General features: G+C 46.3%; 1 protein-coding gene across 2 annotated transcripts in view; it reads left to right on the top strand.

Annotated features, from left to right (window-relative positions):
• Positions 1-16,571, top strand: part of LOC128299554 (uncharacterized) — a 54,094-nt gene that overhangs the window by 29,140 nt on the left and 8,383 nt on the right. For both annotated transcript variants that reach the window (XM_053035556.1, XM_053035555.1), the window contains exons 2-4: positions 14,568-14,791; positions 15,542-15,686; positions 15,779-16,066. In XM_053035556.1, coding sequence (XP_052891516.1) covers positions 14,568-14,791; positions 15,542-15,686; positions 15,779-16,066 — 657 coding nt within the window. The remainder of the gene's footprint in view (positions 1-14,567; positions 14,792-15,541; positions 15,687-15,778; positions 16,067-16,571) is intronic.

Below are 16,571 nucleotides of genomic sequence, written 5' to 3'. Positions count from 1 at the left end.
CTACGACACGCAGCAACTTCGAATCAACAACCCAAAAAACAAACCGTTCTCTAACGTTTTTGGCCACCCATTTTCGTGCAGCGACAGACGGAAAAAGAAATCAGCTTTAGGGTCTTACATGGAAAATGAATCGACAGGCCAACTTGTTGCTGTGGGTGCTTTGACAACGCAAAAAGGTCATTCCGTCCCTCGACACCATCAGGTAGACATCTGGAAGTAAAACTAACGAAAAAAAAGGAGAACTCCCCACTCAAAGTTTTATTATTAGCATACTTTCTGGCGTACGATCGCTTTGGTGCTACTGTTACTGTTATCACAATTTTAAATTGTGCCGTCAGTGCTACGGATAAGAGTGGAACTTGGAAAATGATTACTTGTAACAGTAAACGATACTACATCGCATTTAAACGCTTCAAAAATTGATAAACAGCATATTCAGCATTCTAACGTAAATTATGAAGCCTTTAAAGCTATTTACAGATCAACCTTTTTCAGTTATACGATATTTTTCGTTATTATAAATATTTTGATACAATTAATCCCCTTAGCTACTCCCTATACAAGAAGGTTGATATTTGGATACAACCAGAGGGGATTTTGAAAAGGAAAATCAACCACTGATCAATTCCTTACCATGTGACAGATCTTCGAGAAGATGGCGGAGGAATAGCTCCACTTCTTCCAACTCCTCATTGACTTCAAGGTGGCATACGATAGCATAGCGAACGCTGGTCAAATTTACGAAACTAGAACGAATGATAATGACCAACGTTATATGCCAGGTAGTTGGAAGACTCCCAGGGCCCTTTGCTATCACCAAGGGTCTGCTTCAAGGAGATGGACTAGCTTGTCTACTCTTCAACCTAGCACTAGAGAGGGCCATCCACGACTCGAAGGTGGAAACTTCGGGGACCATCTTCTATAAGTCAATCCAGATCTTGGCATATGCTGATAACATAGATATCATTCGCTTACGAACTCCTACCTAGCAGATGCTTTAGATTGAGAATGCGACAGACAACGTCTCAACTGATAGATGAGCGCCGAAGTCGTCCAAAATTTCATTTCCCTTAAGTTGGACCTTTTTCATTGAAATACTTGGGAACCCTCTGTCTAGGCTGAGGTAGGTTGATCACGTCATGAGAATGACACCGGACGACCCAGCACGGAAAGTCCTTTTAAGTCGTCCAAATGGACAGAGGAGGCCCTAATTGATCTGGAGTAATGGTGTTGATGCGTCCGCCAGAAAGATCGGGATTATGGTTTGACAGAGCGATTTAGAGGTCTCCTGCAGCAGGCCAAGACCACGCAGCGGTTGTAGCGCTGTTAGTGAGTTAGTTAGTGAGTAATCCTCTAAGCTGTCTAGTGCACATCATTCCTTACATGAATCAATGCAAAAATAAACCAATCGATCGATCCTCTGCAGTTAAACAAGAAATCACCAGAGAGATCCATACAAGCCCTCATCAAAAAAACTTCAAAACTACTCTGGTATAACAGTTTCTGTTATATTTTTTTTAACTTAACAGTGTGAAGCTGCAATGAATTACATAAAAGAAGCAAGTAGAAAAATAATATTGCTGGAAATAACCGAGGACGTATCAAACATTGTCAAGCGGTTGTACAGTTGCAATGAAAAATCCATTCATTTTTAAAGAGCTCCGGAGCAATCGTTTACCCGAAACTATGCCGTTATTTGTTCTTCTAATGTATTTCTTTTGTTGATATTTCGCGCAGTCTCGTTCGCGTGTTGGTGGGTAAACTTTTCGGGGCCCCGGGTTTCCAGCGGGCGGGCTACCCACGTGCGGGCATTCTTGTGCGAAGTTTAAATGTCAACTACACATTTCCATCAAAATTCGTTATACACGCGTCGCCGTACAGCTGGTCGGTAACCATCGCCGTGATCGCCGTGTTGCCATGTATGGTAGCAGGATCTAATCGCCCACACTTTATTGAGCTTTCATCAAGTTTAACGAGTTTACAGCTACCCACACCGGGTTTGGAAGTGGGAGGAGTTGCTGGGCAGAGCTTTTCTTCCCACATGCTGGTAACATGATGCCGAAACTTCAATGTCTTGGGATTAAACAGAACTCGTGCGGATGGGATTTTACTTTCACTTCGATTCGACGCTTCGAAGGAGAAAAATAGCACTTTTCTGCACAGCGCAACAACCTACAACCATTGCAAATTATGCTAAGCTTTCCATATTCCGTCTGCGTTAGTATGGTAATAGCTTTATCAACAGCAGCCTTGATGAAGGCTGTACCTGCCAACGTGATAAACCATGCAAAAATCTCACCGTATTTGTAAAGGCAGCCGTTTAAGACGAAGCCACTTTCTTCTGCTACTATCTTTTCTTTTTTTCCAACATCCAACAGAATTGATTTTACGGCTCACCTTCGACCAATAACCGGTGAGCAGAGCTGTGGAACCCACAATGTCCCCGGCTCACGGCAGTCGTTAGCGGCTGGCAAAGATTCAACTTTGATCGGGCACGACGGGTTGCCCAACCTATACCCAGGCGGCGAAGGATAATTCGAAATGCATAAAGAGGGCTTGAGATGGTTGGTGGTTTTAATATTCCCGTCTTTCCATTTGTAGTCGATCGATTCGGATTTTTCCCTGCTTTTCCAATTTTTTTTTGGTAAAATTTCATCGATTTTGATGATGATGGCAGACATGGGTAAGCTGTGGGTTTAAGAAGGAGCAGAGAATTATCTTCGTAAAATACCTTTGATGAAAAATGGGGTTGGGAGAATAATGCTACTGGAGAAATCCTGCGGTTGATTTATTTCACCATCATTGCTCACTAACGAGAAGGTTAAGTTACCGAAGGAAAAATCCCAACAGCTCATTTGGGGGTACGTAAAGTTCTGATGCTGATATGCATGGAAAAGTCTACTCCTAAACGTTAAAAATAGGAAAAGCCTTATAGGGGGGAGGGGACTTCACCTTCCGAGTAGTTGGAACCTTTCCATTCCACAAATTACACGGCACAAAATGGTTCGTTAAGACAAACATCATGTTCTTGATTCGTCTATAAATATATAATGTCCCCATTCCTCTGCTCCACAACGGAGTTACAGTAATCGTTCTAAAAGCCAAACAAACCAACACATTTACTGGTACGGCACACGGTACACGGTTGTCAAAACTATGTGCAACCGTAATTGACAGCACAACGGGCAGACATGTCAGGTCCAACTCGTAGCCCTAAAGTAGTACTACTCGCCGTGTGGAAAACCGTTGCGAGGAAGGTGTTCAAGTAGCCCAGCCTGAAGTACTTCTTTACGTTCGTTGCGTTGTAATTCACGGTACTCAGCGTCTTTAATTCCTTCTGTTGTGTTTCTATCGCTAAAAAGACAACGGACTCTTCCACTATTTGCGGGCAGCAATTCCTTCTTTTCATTTTCTCTCTTTCTCTCTCTCTCTCGCTCTTATCCCCAAACAACATGAGCGATCCACCGATGACAATTAATAACTGCCAATAACGTCAAAGCTACTGCTACTAATGCAATGGGAACGCTTGTCTTTTCTCTATCGCACACGCAAAAGCACTCGTGCGCAACTGTTTAGCACGCCTCGAATCTTCACTCGAAGCATCATTAATTACGTCGCGCAAAACTTTTCACATCCACTGGCGAACCCGGTCAAACTAGCTGAAAGCTCTTGACCCCCTCCATCCTTGGCTGCGAACTAATGGTAATATTACCGCACATTCACCGAAAGTTCACTTACGGTAAAGATGGACCCCGGGCTCGTCTCGTCTAAGACCGATTCGCAAATGCCATGCGAAGAGTTCATTTCCTATCCACATACCGTGCGGGGGGGCGAGAAAAAAAAACTTTGCAGAAACTTGTGTTGCTTCCGTTTGGCATTTAAAAACGGAAGAAAGTAAACGCTCCCGCGGTACGGGCCACGGTAGTTCCACACAAACTGTGCTGGAGGTGTCATTATTAATTGCGTATCTTTCAGCACCCCGCGCTGGCCACTTGGTAGTGTCGAAAAGTTTTTCCTTTTCACAGACCCCCCCCCTCCCCACCGCCATTAATAATTACTTATTTGGTGTGCCAGTGACAGGAGAGTGAGAGAGAGTTTTCCCCGCTACTGATCGGGGTGTGATATCTTGCCACGCTCGGCACTCGAAAGACGACACTCGGGCATCTTAACGATGCTACCTAACGCCTATTAGGAGCGCCCTAATGGAAGACAGTGTCACCGTAATGTCAGTACGTGAGCGGTGCATCGATTGCATACATTAGCCCCCCCAAAAAACCCGGGGACGGATGGAAGGCACGGCTCCAAGGTTTTCGGTGTCCATTAGCATATACTATACGTACCACCACCACCATTCAGGCCAATGTTTATGGAGCTAACACCCGACGGGGCGTATAGCGCATCGTAGGGAGTGCATTGAAAACATACACCTGCGACGATACAACCCCATTCCAGTGCCAATAAATGCGGCACACTCGCTCCACCATGCAACGCCACTCGCATCCGCACGGGTGTTCTTGGGTGCTCTGTACCGACTACGGCGCCCTCTAGCGGATACTCTAGCACAAAGCGCAAAGTTTCATCATGTGCGAACCACGAGGTACGCCCTAAGGGGGGGTGAACAAATGCAAGGTACGTGATCGGTTTCACAAACAATAATGCCCCCCCCCCTCCCTCTTAGCAGTTCTTTCCCACCAACCTCACCCACACGGTGTTGGGGGTGGTCGTTCGCGAAACGAATTCGAAATGAAAGATACTGCGCGTCTAATATTAGACCACACGATCCACGTCCTTCCTCCCTTTTCGGCTGTTGTTTCCGACGGGAAAAGTTTTTCCATTGCCAGAAGAAAAGGAAATGAGCGGAGTGAGAGATAAAAAGTGTGGCAAAGTGGAAAAGAAGGCCTGTTTTTTGTTGGTTGGACCTCCTCTGCTGAATAACACCCTTCTCTTTCTCGCCCCAATGTATCATCTCCCACGAAGCCAGACCATGGCCTCACATCGACGCCAGACTTCTATTGCTTAATCTAAAAATAGTGATCTAGGTCAGGCGGCAGCCGTTTAGTCTGCTTTTGCTGCTGTTGCTTTCCGCAAGGACATATGGTGGTTAGCGTCAGTCAGTGGACTGGCGGCGAAAAATACAAAGCACCAGAACTCTTCTGCTCTCCTGCTGGAGAGCGGGGCACCAGTCTGCCCCCAAAATTACTGTCCAAATTGTTACGAAAGACTAAATTGGGCGCTACACAAAACTTCGGCTCCGGTGCAATTGAAACGATCAAATGATGGATATCAATTGTACTTTTTTTGTTTTAGGGTGGGCCGTCCACTTCATTCATTGATTTCCCGGTCGTACTCCTACACACACACACACATACGGCCAAAGTTGAGGCTAAATTAGAGTACGAATAATTTATGGCATCGGTACGATCTGCACTGTTATGCCGTAGAAACAGTCTTCCGGGATTCGCTGCGGAAAGGCTTCCAGCAAAAGTCTCCCCCTATAGGCAGGTCGCCCTCACGAAGGTTCCCTGGTTTTTTTTTTTTGCTTGTTGTTGCAAATATATGCAACGTCTCAAGCCACAGCGACACGGTACGCTCCAGAGATGTGGTCTCAATTCCGAAACACCTTAACTACTACAAGTCTCCGACAGCGCTCCGTTCGGTGCGGAACGGAACGGACTGCGGAGGGAAGCAACTCTTTTGCCGTACATCCGCACACCGGAAGAAGTCATGGAAATGGAAATTGAATATGATTGTATGTATTATTTATGACGATATTTATAATGGAAGCACATAAAAAGGACGTCACGCACAGCCCGCACGACGCCTTGGTTCGCGTACCCCGCGCACGGTAACCCGCGGTGGACGAAGTTTTTGGACGAGCCCTTCGGGGGGTGGTATTTTCCAAGGCAGACCGGATGGAAGCGGGCCCAGCACGCAAAATGCCCCAAAATGTCGGGCAAATGGTAACCACTTTTCCGCGACCGGTTGCGCGTGGAAGATCAAAACCATAGGAATGAGCATCCGGTTTTACGGTTGCGAGAGCAAATAGGGCTCCACCACTGTCTCATGCTGTAGTCAAATATGAACCGCGCCACTGATAGTGCTTCACCGTGAACAACAGTCATGGCCCCGAAAAAATAGTAGCATCCACTTGCTTTATGCTGCAATATTAGTTGTTTTGCTAAAAGTAAGCTAATGTTTTGCGCTTTTCTGTAACGTTTTATAAGTTATCCGAAAGCTTTGGGCCTTACCTTAAGGGCCGCAGACAATCCACTACATGCGCGGTAAATTTCTGCACATAACTGTTTTGGAAAGTTTCTCGGCAAACACATTGCCATCCCCATGTTGTCTAACCGCAAACGCACACGTACAGCTCGTCGGGGCCGTCCCATGCTTTGCCCAGGCCGACTCTGGCCCGACTAGAAACAGAACCCAACCCATGTACGAGCTTAAGTAAGGTTAAGGCAGGATTACGAGGTAATGTGGGGGGAAGGGTGGAGGTCAAAGGAATGAAAAGCACAAATCCCTCACATTCGTACATACTGTGCTCCGGTAACGAAGTTGTTCTGGCAACCAGCTCCACCCATACCCGGGCATGCCACAGATATCTGGTGCTTCCTTTGCCGGAGAATGTTGTTCCCGTGTGCCGGCATAAGTAAACGATCGTTGGTATGATTGGTGCAGCGTACATTTCCCTTTTTTTCCCCTTTCGTGTTCTGGCCTTTCGTGTTGTGGCCAACCCAGTATAGCAGGCCTTACAAAGCCCGTAAGGAAACAACAGTCTTAGAACGGTACTCAACCACTGGAAGATATTTTCCATTTCGAATCATTGGAAAATCGTTGTAAAAAGACATAAAGCTACCGCCGTGCTAAAGTTAATCTAAGCAGCATCTGCTTATCTCCGCTTACAATGCCAATGCCTACTGGTATCTGGTTGTAATGTTCTAGCGTTCCACCGGCACCACTGTTGTAAGGTTCCGTTCACTTTTACCGTAGCCCCCTTCGGGCAAACGTTTCTATCGCAACCATTTCGCTTGCAATGGCGGGAATGGCGGAAAAGAAAGGCCGTATTTTACGCCGCACACATTATCTCCTATACGGCCTAATGTTTCACCGATAAGAAAGGTTATTAATTTCATCATCGTAACATTGCGCCGGATAACGACGACTCGCTTGACGCGACGGCGCAGACACCGTCGTAACACGGCACAGATTTTCGTCCCACCCCCCCGTCTGGGCAGAAAGGCAGAAGAATTTTATGTAGAAATATCTTCGATGTTCGATCGACTTCTCGACTTTTTTTGTTGGCTTCTGTGGCGCTCCTTTCCACCAGCAAATGTGCCCAGATTTCCATTAACGCCTTCCACCGCTGTGTGGTAATTTGATTGCTCCACACATACACACGCTGCGCGCATCTTCCTTTTTTTGGTGGGGGATTTTGCGTGCTAAAAATCCGACCTCGCAAAGTTACCCGCTTAAAGTTCGAACGGATTCCTTCGCCACCGCCGCAACTGAACTAGCTAAGGTGAGCTGCTTCACGGTTGTTGCTGGATCTATAATATCTTCCACCCCCGGGGAGGAGTTGGGTAGGAACCCTTCCGAAAAGGGATAGTTGTAAATGTGCGAACGATAATGTTCGATGGAGGAAGAAAAAATACACCCACCCCCCCGTCGGGGGCTCGTAGCCGTGATCCGAACCACTAATGGAAGGCGAAATGAGAGTGGATTATTCGTTCTAATTTAAGCTCATTACCGGGGCTCGACGTGCATATATATATTTATACGTTTGACGGTCTTTGCTCGGCTATCCATCGTGAGGCACTCGTAAAAAGGCTAACCGATCGGGTCAGATTGGACCCATATGGGTACTTTAATCAGCATCTTTGAAGGATCTTACCGCAATACGCTTTTTATATGAAGTTCGTGAAGTTATATAAAGCTTAACATGTCTTTTAAATCTTTAAAAGTATAAAAGAATATTGAATTTACACAGAGCTAGTGTCTATCCATGAGTTCCTGCTTGTGAGTTGAGATTAGACGAGAGCTCCTCAGGAATCCCCATTCTGAAAGAGAACTCCAGCTGCCGGATGAATTGGTTGGTGTGAATACAGATGTATTCAACCTTATTTAAATTTCACTCACAAGCGCTCGTGCAGCTTGCAGTTAAGCTTCCAGAAATTGGACCTAGCCTCTTACAGAACACATGCGGGTCGCTATTCTATTAAACGCGAAAGATAAATGGCGATATACCACGTACAATTGAATGCACGGTTCTTCGGTCGTGCCCATTTCCTGCAGATTATTGACCCCCCCCCCCCCCCCCCTCCCCTATTCGAGCAACATTTTCCCGGGGCGTAAGTTCAATTGATATCGAACAGAACCCGGTTTCGCGCAAAGCTTTCTCATTCCTCACGAGAAATCGCGACCCTTGCTGTCGGCGAATATCTTTCGGCCCATGCCACCACCACCGGCAAAGCGGAGCCCCCATTTCCATTTCCCGTTTTCCACCGCACCCCGGGAGTCGGCAACCGAATTCACTGCTCTAGCGGTTTTAGTTTGGGTATAGAAATTTATAAATTGCTATGATTAAAGGGATTTGCCTCATAAAAGCTATGTGCTTCACTAGCCTGTGTGTGCGGCCACACAGCATGGAGAGACAGCCACCAAGATGTGTGCCACAGATTCGATTCGAACATTTCACACCACCACCACTACCAGCACCACCCGGTACGGTCGGTTTTTCGTGCGGGACCAGCCCCGAAGGGGACGGGACCGGTAGCACAACATACGCAACTGTCATAATGGCGCTTTCGTACGTTTTCCCGTGCCCCGTTGACGACTTCAATGACGTGGACGTGGACGTGTACAGTTTGCGGGCCTAAACTTCTTCGCTCCGAATCCGAAAATGTGTGCCGGCGAAGCCTTTTGTACCGTACGGCAGCCGGTACGGCAAATCCCAGCATCAGGCGGACAACATCCGCAGCCATGTTTCCAATCGTAAGCCATGCGGAAAAGTAGGAAGAGAATCGAAACTGGCACATTAGTCCTTTGATCATTCCGGTCCACCACGACGTGAAGGGGGGGGGGGGGGAAGGGACGGGGGGCGCACCAGTGGCTGGGGGAAATGGGGGAATGGAAGTATTACCGCTGATGAAATTCACGCAACGCTGAGCTCAAGTGGGAACCGCACGAACCGACCGACCGAACGAATCGGTGCACTGGGCATGCGGTTGAAAGAGACCGGATATTCAGAACCTTATCAGCAGATACCTTCTTTGTCCTTCTTTTAGTTTGTTTTCTTTTGTTTTTTTTTGGTTTGTCCACCATAGTATTCTATCCCTATTCACCCACGCACCTTTTCGGGGTTGCGCCCTCCCGACGAAACGTTGCCTCAAAGGAAACCCGAAATAAAGGAAAATTGTGAAGAGCGGGGGAGGGCCAGGCTCTATCCCACACCTGTCGGAGGGCGAGGCGATAAAAGTTAGCTTTCTTCGATTCGGCTCAGGTGAGGACGGATGATTTTTTTTTCCCTGCATACGCCAGAATACCATACCACGTGGGCTAATCTCGCCAGATGGGCGAAACGTGGGATGTGTGGTTTGTGCTGAAAGTTACATAATGAAGACATCTCATTTGTGACAGGAAAATAGTGAAAGAAATATTAAGATGTATTTATCTAGGAATTAATAGTATTTACAGCATTTATGTCTATATTTGAAGACCTCGGCTATTCTCAATGTGATATCAATACTCTAGAATAACGTTGTACTTAATGAATCTTTTGAGAAGATTCATTCATATGAACGTCAGGAGAGGAATCATTCGAATCGGGAATCGACTCTCATTCTCATGACTCTCAAGATTCATGAAGACTGAGAGCAGTGCCAAATCAAGCCGCTCATGGCCTTAAGCACAATCTCCTTGGAATTCACAGATCTTGGATGATTCATAAATCTTTGAGGAATCATACATCTATGGGAGGAATCATACATCTATGAAGCTTTTTCTTAGGGGTTTCAACTCTGGCATGATTTTTTAATTTTTGAGGAGTCTTGAACCTTTGAGGAGTCACGAATCTCTGAGGAGTCATGAATCTTTGAGGTTGTTAGAGATAAAGGGATTCAAATTCATTCATTCAGTTTCATAAATCATACTCACCCATCCCAACTACTCACTTTGGAGGCGACCCGGTGGCATGATGGTAGCGGCGCCGGTCTTCACACGAACAGACCTGACCAAAATCCCATCAGGACCAAATATGGCCAGACCGTTCTAACGAGAAAAAACTACTCACTTTGCTTATGTAAAAACATTCTGCATTAAACTGTAATTTCATCTAAATATACTAAGTTGAAAAGTTTCACTGAAATATTTCATGTATCATCCACCCACCGGCACCACTACGCCCAACACAATCACACACGTCGCGCCAGCAATCACCGCTAGCAAATTTTAAACGTTTTCCACAATGGTTGAACAAGCACCACAGCATGTTGGAGGGGGCATGTTTTTGTAGTGGTTCCGCTAATTGCGTATCTGTTTCCTTCTCCGACGGTGGCGCCAAGTGCAACTTGAAACGCAGAGTATGTAACAGATTAAGTGGATCGGCCCGGGCAACGCCGGATGGGGTGACAATGGCGTGTAAACTTTACACAATAGCCAAACACAACACAAAAACAAACTTCATACCGACCGAAGTATCTACTTAAGCTCTGACAGTAACGAACAAAAAAAAATACAAATCCACCCATTTTTTTTGTCGCGAGAGACGAAAGACGAGAGCGAGTTCCGTGTGGGAAAGAAAAGGAAGTCCTGAAGCTGGGAAGAAGGATGCCTTCACTTTTTGCTTTCCGCCATCACTAGAGGGCAAACGTCCCTTCAATATCGCTTGGCAATCGGCTGAATGGCCATATTTCTTGGCGTTTTGTGGTGGCGAAACCACACTGCCAGGGGTTTAAACTTTCCCCAGGGTTGCTTGAAAAGGACCGCATCCCGGCACGTCGCACGCGGCACCATTCCGTGCGTCGAACGTCATAAACGGTTTTACATGAGTTTCAATAATCACTGCATGGAATGCCCGCCATTGGTGGCGTGTGTGCATGGGGCGTGCTGCTGCTGCTGCTACTAATTCGCATCATAACAAGCCCTCCTGCTGAGTGACGTTCCCGGAGCCGGAGAATCCGAGCTCGGGCACGCACACCGTTGTCCTTTCCCTGCGCGCCTCACGAAATGCGCGTTTTGCCGCTTGACGAAGCGACCTTTTTTTCGGAGTGTCAGCACTACGGCACGGCGTGGTCGGAAAGAAAACAGGACCGTACCGCACACGTAAGAAAGTCTGGCGTGTCAAGTGTGTCAGGAGTGTCCTTCATGGCACCCCCGGGTCTGCTTCGCAGCCGACACCGTGTCCCTGAAGTGTCAACAGCAGCTTAGCAAAGGGCTTGAGAGGATGGCGTTGCACGGCACATTACGGCAACATACGGCACCGGCCGCTGCGCATCCGTACGTGTGTGTGTGTGTGTGAAGAAGCAAACCAGGCAGAGGAGCTGCAGCGGGCGCAAGAAGCATAAAAGAAAGCAAACCCTCTACCCAGCCACTCGAATTCTCCAACGTTGTTAGCATTGAAGTGCAAAGTCCCCGACTGTCGGGTGCGGCGGTGTTGTTGTGGCCAACTAATGCGATGTAATCGATAAAATCATCGATAATGCCGTTTTTACTGCCACCAGGAACGTGATTTGCAATTGCGGCGTTGCGGCATCACGCGGATCGGACACGAAAACTCGGCGACCGGCGACTAAATTGTCATCATCGGACACGCAAATGTTTTCTGTACGCACCATCGGCCCAAATGATGGCACATGGTTGATGATAGGTGTTTCTTCGCTAATGTCACCGCCATCACCTGAACGGGACCGTTGCGCTTAGTAGACGGACGCATCCGGACCGACCCGAAAACCCCGGCCGACTCCGGGCTGGACGACAGTTGGACAGTAATTACTTTTTAATTGAGCATAATTGAGCGCGGGTGCGGAAGTTTTTGTATTATTTACGAACCGTAATCAACGGCCAATTACCACGCCGGGAGTAGTAAGTCGGCGTGTGGTGTCATGTGGCCATTTGGAGCGCTTGTCGTACATTGGAGCGTTGCTGGTTGCTGGCCTTCATTCTGAGGGTGATGACGACTTAGACGAGTGTCGGGGACGAATGGAGTGGCTTAAGTGCAAAAACAGATTCAATCCGCGTGTCAATCCTTTTAAAATGTTCTACGCCGGCCATGCTGAGGCACTCTGTACTTCAGAGCTCCGACATGCTGCTCGACATGTGTAGTAATATTTCATTACGTTTAAAGGTGCGACTGTCTGTTGTGACTAGCAACAGCGTTCCTGTTATGGCATAACGTTCAACACTGTCCGAGTAAGAATGCGCAAAGTTGCATAAAGTTGTCTCGTCTGGCACATATATTCCAATAATTGCAAACTTCCAAGGAATGTATGATGGATACGTCGACTTGCTTGATAAATTGTCACCCTCCTAAAGTTCATCTCTTTTGTACGTTAAAGTTCTTCTTTACTTCGCTTCTCGATGCCGGCTTGCAGGACCCTCTGCTAAAACAAACTGTACAGGGTGTTCAATAATTTTCGAATTCACTTTCATAATACGATTAAAAAAACGAAACGACTTGGGATTTGGGATGGGATTTTTTTCAGAAATTTTAATATATTGAATATTGAGCACTCGTTCAAAATCGGCATAGCACAGAACGAGAACAAAAAGGCGATAATATTCAAACCCAGGGAACTGAGAGCCCACAAAGTTGTGTTCAAAAAGTTGGTGGAATCGTTCAGTAATTAGGTTTGGATCAATATTGCGACAAATTCTGCTCCTAGTGCTCATCTCTTTAGAGGTTCCGAAGACTGGAGGCAACAACTTGCACCTAAGTGTAAAAGTACGTCGCACTAATTTGACGTTTTGTACAGAATATCAAGGATTTGGAGACTGCCCCTAATCAAACTGTAAGGGACGAAGCATTTGGAAAGCGTGGAACGTTCTGTCACATGTTGGAGGCTACTTCTGGACACGTTGCACCCCATGTAGCTCAGTGAGCTAAATTTCGTTAAATTACCCTTAAATCACCCCTGAATTACCCGGTTATTTAAGGGTAAATTAAGAGAAATTTAGCAGCCCTTAATTTACCCTCTCGTGCAGTTTTGAAATGTTTGACATTGATTCTTTGAGGTATGCTAATTTTCCCTTTAAATACCGCATAATTAAACGGTAAATTAAAGTAAAATCTTTCCCTAAGCATGCACAACTGGTAAAATATATTATGTAAAACGTTTTAAAACCACTTTAAACGCAGTCTGACTGGAAGTATCTGGTCTAAAAAAATGAATTCTTGACGCGAGGAAAATTAATACTCAACCTCTTTCTGTTGTTATCTCCGAAAAAAACCACAACTGACAGAAAGTCAACACCTTGCGAATTTTAAAGCTTATATCTGTAGTTAAACATGATAACACTATCAGAATGGAATAGAACCATGGGGGGAAAATAATGAAAAATGTGTATTCGAACTTATCGAACACCCTGTATATTAACTCTCGGTCTGATAGTCACTTCGTCAACCGCCCGGAGGGCTATCGATACAGTACAGTGATAGATCGACTGGAAGCACTGCTGGGGCTTTTGTCATTGTCTCCACTACTGTCTGCTTTGCCCTCTTGCTCCTCTCTCTCTCGATGTGTTCGATGACTGTAAACTTTTATTAACTCGCTACTCGCCAAACGGGAAATGCCGATCGGTACACTTCATCCCACTCCTGATGACAGCCATCCCTGCACACTGATCCTAATCTACCAAGCGCCAAGCGAAAGAGATGGAGTGAGAGAGATGGGAAAAAAAGTCATTCCACTAGCTGAGCACACTGTTCGCTTGACAAACGAGGAACCTTTGAGGGAGTGTGCTGTGTCGATTTGCCGATTTGACAGAACCGCTAGCGGGCAAACCGTGTGAACGCGATACGAAATGAAAAATGAAACCACATCCTGCCCAGTAGGCCCACACGTTTCGATGGAATCGGAACGTACGGTTGGGGACCAAAAAGGGACGAGATTTAGTTGTTACACTTAGCCACAAATGGAAGATACTTCTTGCGGTTTGATGACTCTACCTGCCTTCTACTTCCTGTGGCGAAACAATGTTGATGAAGCATTGGGACCAACAGACCAAGGTCCCACCTTCGTATAGACAAGTTTTTGTATAGTCTCTTTTTTTTTGTCAGGCAACAGCCACAGCTTAGACATCTACCTGCCTCACCCGAAAAGCTGAACACATATTGCAGGTTAATTAAACTTTCCGTTTTTCTATCTCCGAGTCAATTCTGTGTCAACGGTGGCACGATTTTTAAAATAAAGTTTGACCACCAAACCCAACACGCCTGCAGCCAATCTTTCCAATCAATCTGCTTTCTACCCGCTGAAAGCACACATAGTATTATATCAATCAACCTGTACACAATGGACAAACCGCAGGACTAACCATTTTTTTTCTTTCTCTCTCTCTCTCCATTTCAGATTACATGGAATCGATCTGTAAAAATCATTTTCTACAGTTACTTTATAGAAAAATAGATGGTGCTACCCTTCTGTCGAGGAACGAAAGGAACCTAAACTGTGTGGTCACGTTTCAAACGCACTCCATACTGCAGAGATTTATGTTACGTTTCGATATGCTACAACTAGACTGTAATGATCATTTGTATGTATATGACGGTGCACACGCTGTCGGTACGCATAAGGTGAGTTATACAGTTAGAAGGTGTATTAAAAGTCAGCAATATGCATCCAGCGTGCATAGCGTGCCCACCCCCCGAATGTTCGACGAAAAGTAATATTCAAAGTGATATTTAATATCCAAACATTAGGGCGAAATTAAAAACCATAACTTTGTTCGCTCGGAAAAACGGGGACGTCTGATTGCTCGAAACTTTTTCCCCCTCTATCGCGCTGTTGCACTTACAAGTAGTTTAAAAAACAATTATAAAAGCTTATCGCCATTAACGTTTGCCACCCCTCGGAGTGATGTGCACCTCCTTCCCCACTAGTGGACGGCAAACTGTCACTGGGCGGTGAGACAACACAAGCACGACACCGGGAGAGTTTAAATATTACGCCAATCAGCAGAGCACCATCGCTTCCCGGGAGTTCTTCCCCGGGGTTTCCCGGGTTTGCCGGTAGATGGCAGCAAAAGATTTGTCCCAAGAATGTGAATAGTTTGCGGGACCAGCGTGGAATCCATTCGACAAATTATGGACTCCGTTTATCATCCGCCGTTGCCCGTTCCTGGTGCCTCCTGCGGGCAAGCGGATCCCGGATCTTGCTCTTTACCCTAACTTATCTCATTTATTATCTCCCGGGTGCCACTCGCTCCCCGTCTGACTTCCGACTCACGATGTGCACGATTAACGAGCACGGTAACGGGGTAGTACAAGATTTTAAAGTTTTCCACTTCACACTCGGTTTTCTCTCTCCCACACCCCCCACCGCAGGCGGACCTGACCTGTAAGGACACAAAACAATCAGTGGGAGCGTTGTTGACGAAAACGAACTTTCTCACCTTCAAGTACGTGACCGACAACTGGGGCACGGAGACAAACGGTTTCAAGATGGTCATAACATCCGTGAAAGATTCAAGTGGGTACCGAAGAGATACGTTTAAACGGCCCGGCACGGCATCTTAACATCTGTTTCGTTTTGTTTTCTTCTCCACACATACTCCTTAACAGAGCTTAACTGCGCAGACTTCCGGTGTAGATTGCCCGACTTCTGCATACATCAGGATCTGCGGTGCGACGGCATCAACCACTGTGCGGACGGGTCCGATGAAACCGTCGAGGCGAACTGCCCCGGCCCGGATCGATACATCAACACGATCTTCGGCATCGAGCTGACATGGATCATACTGATAGGCGTGAGCAGCCTGATCGTCTGCGGATGCATCGTCGGCATCACGATCTGCGTGTACGTGCGCAACGCACGCAACACACCCAACCAACTAAACTCTTCGATACAGTGTAAGTGTATACCTTAGGACAATTTCCTTAACCTCAGGGGACTTGTGACTGTGCTTTACTACCCGAGAATGCCCTCTCCATGCTCTGTCTGATTCGGTTTAGTTCAAGTTACTTATGGTCGTATGGATTAGATATCTGCCTATCTGTTGTACCATGCAAGCGTTAAATACCGATCAGTACCGAACCCTGAAGTTGAGATCCTCAAGGGCAAATCGGCATCTTCTGTAGAGCTCATTCTGTAGGCTTAACGATTCGAGTATGACGCTTCTTAGATGGTTAATAGTTCAATATTTTAGTACTGAAGTCTTTTAAACGTATTGCCCTCCCAATCCTTGTCCCACCTTGATCCTAATGCTTGACGTTATCCCGGAATTGTGTATTTAGGATGCTGAATTGACTCGCCTGCTCATGTAATGAAAGTTGTGTCTCATACTGTTTCTATTTGTTTCTTTTCTTCTTTCTTTCATACGGCTCATGTGCTTCATTTTCGTCATCCATTTTGTTT

This window comes from Anopheles moucheti, chromosome 2 (genome assembly GCF_943734755.1).
Source record: "Anopheles moucheti chromosome 2, idAnoMoucSN_F20_07, whole genome shotgun sequence".
In the NCBI taxonomy this organism is placed as follows: Eukaryota; Metazoa; Arthropoda; class Insecta; order Diptera; family Culicidae; genus Anopheles; species Anopheles moucheti.
The sequence above is the reverse complement of the archived record's forward strand: the minus strand, read 5'-3'. Positions and strand labels throughout refer to the sequence as shown.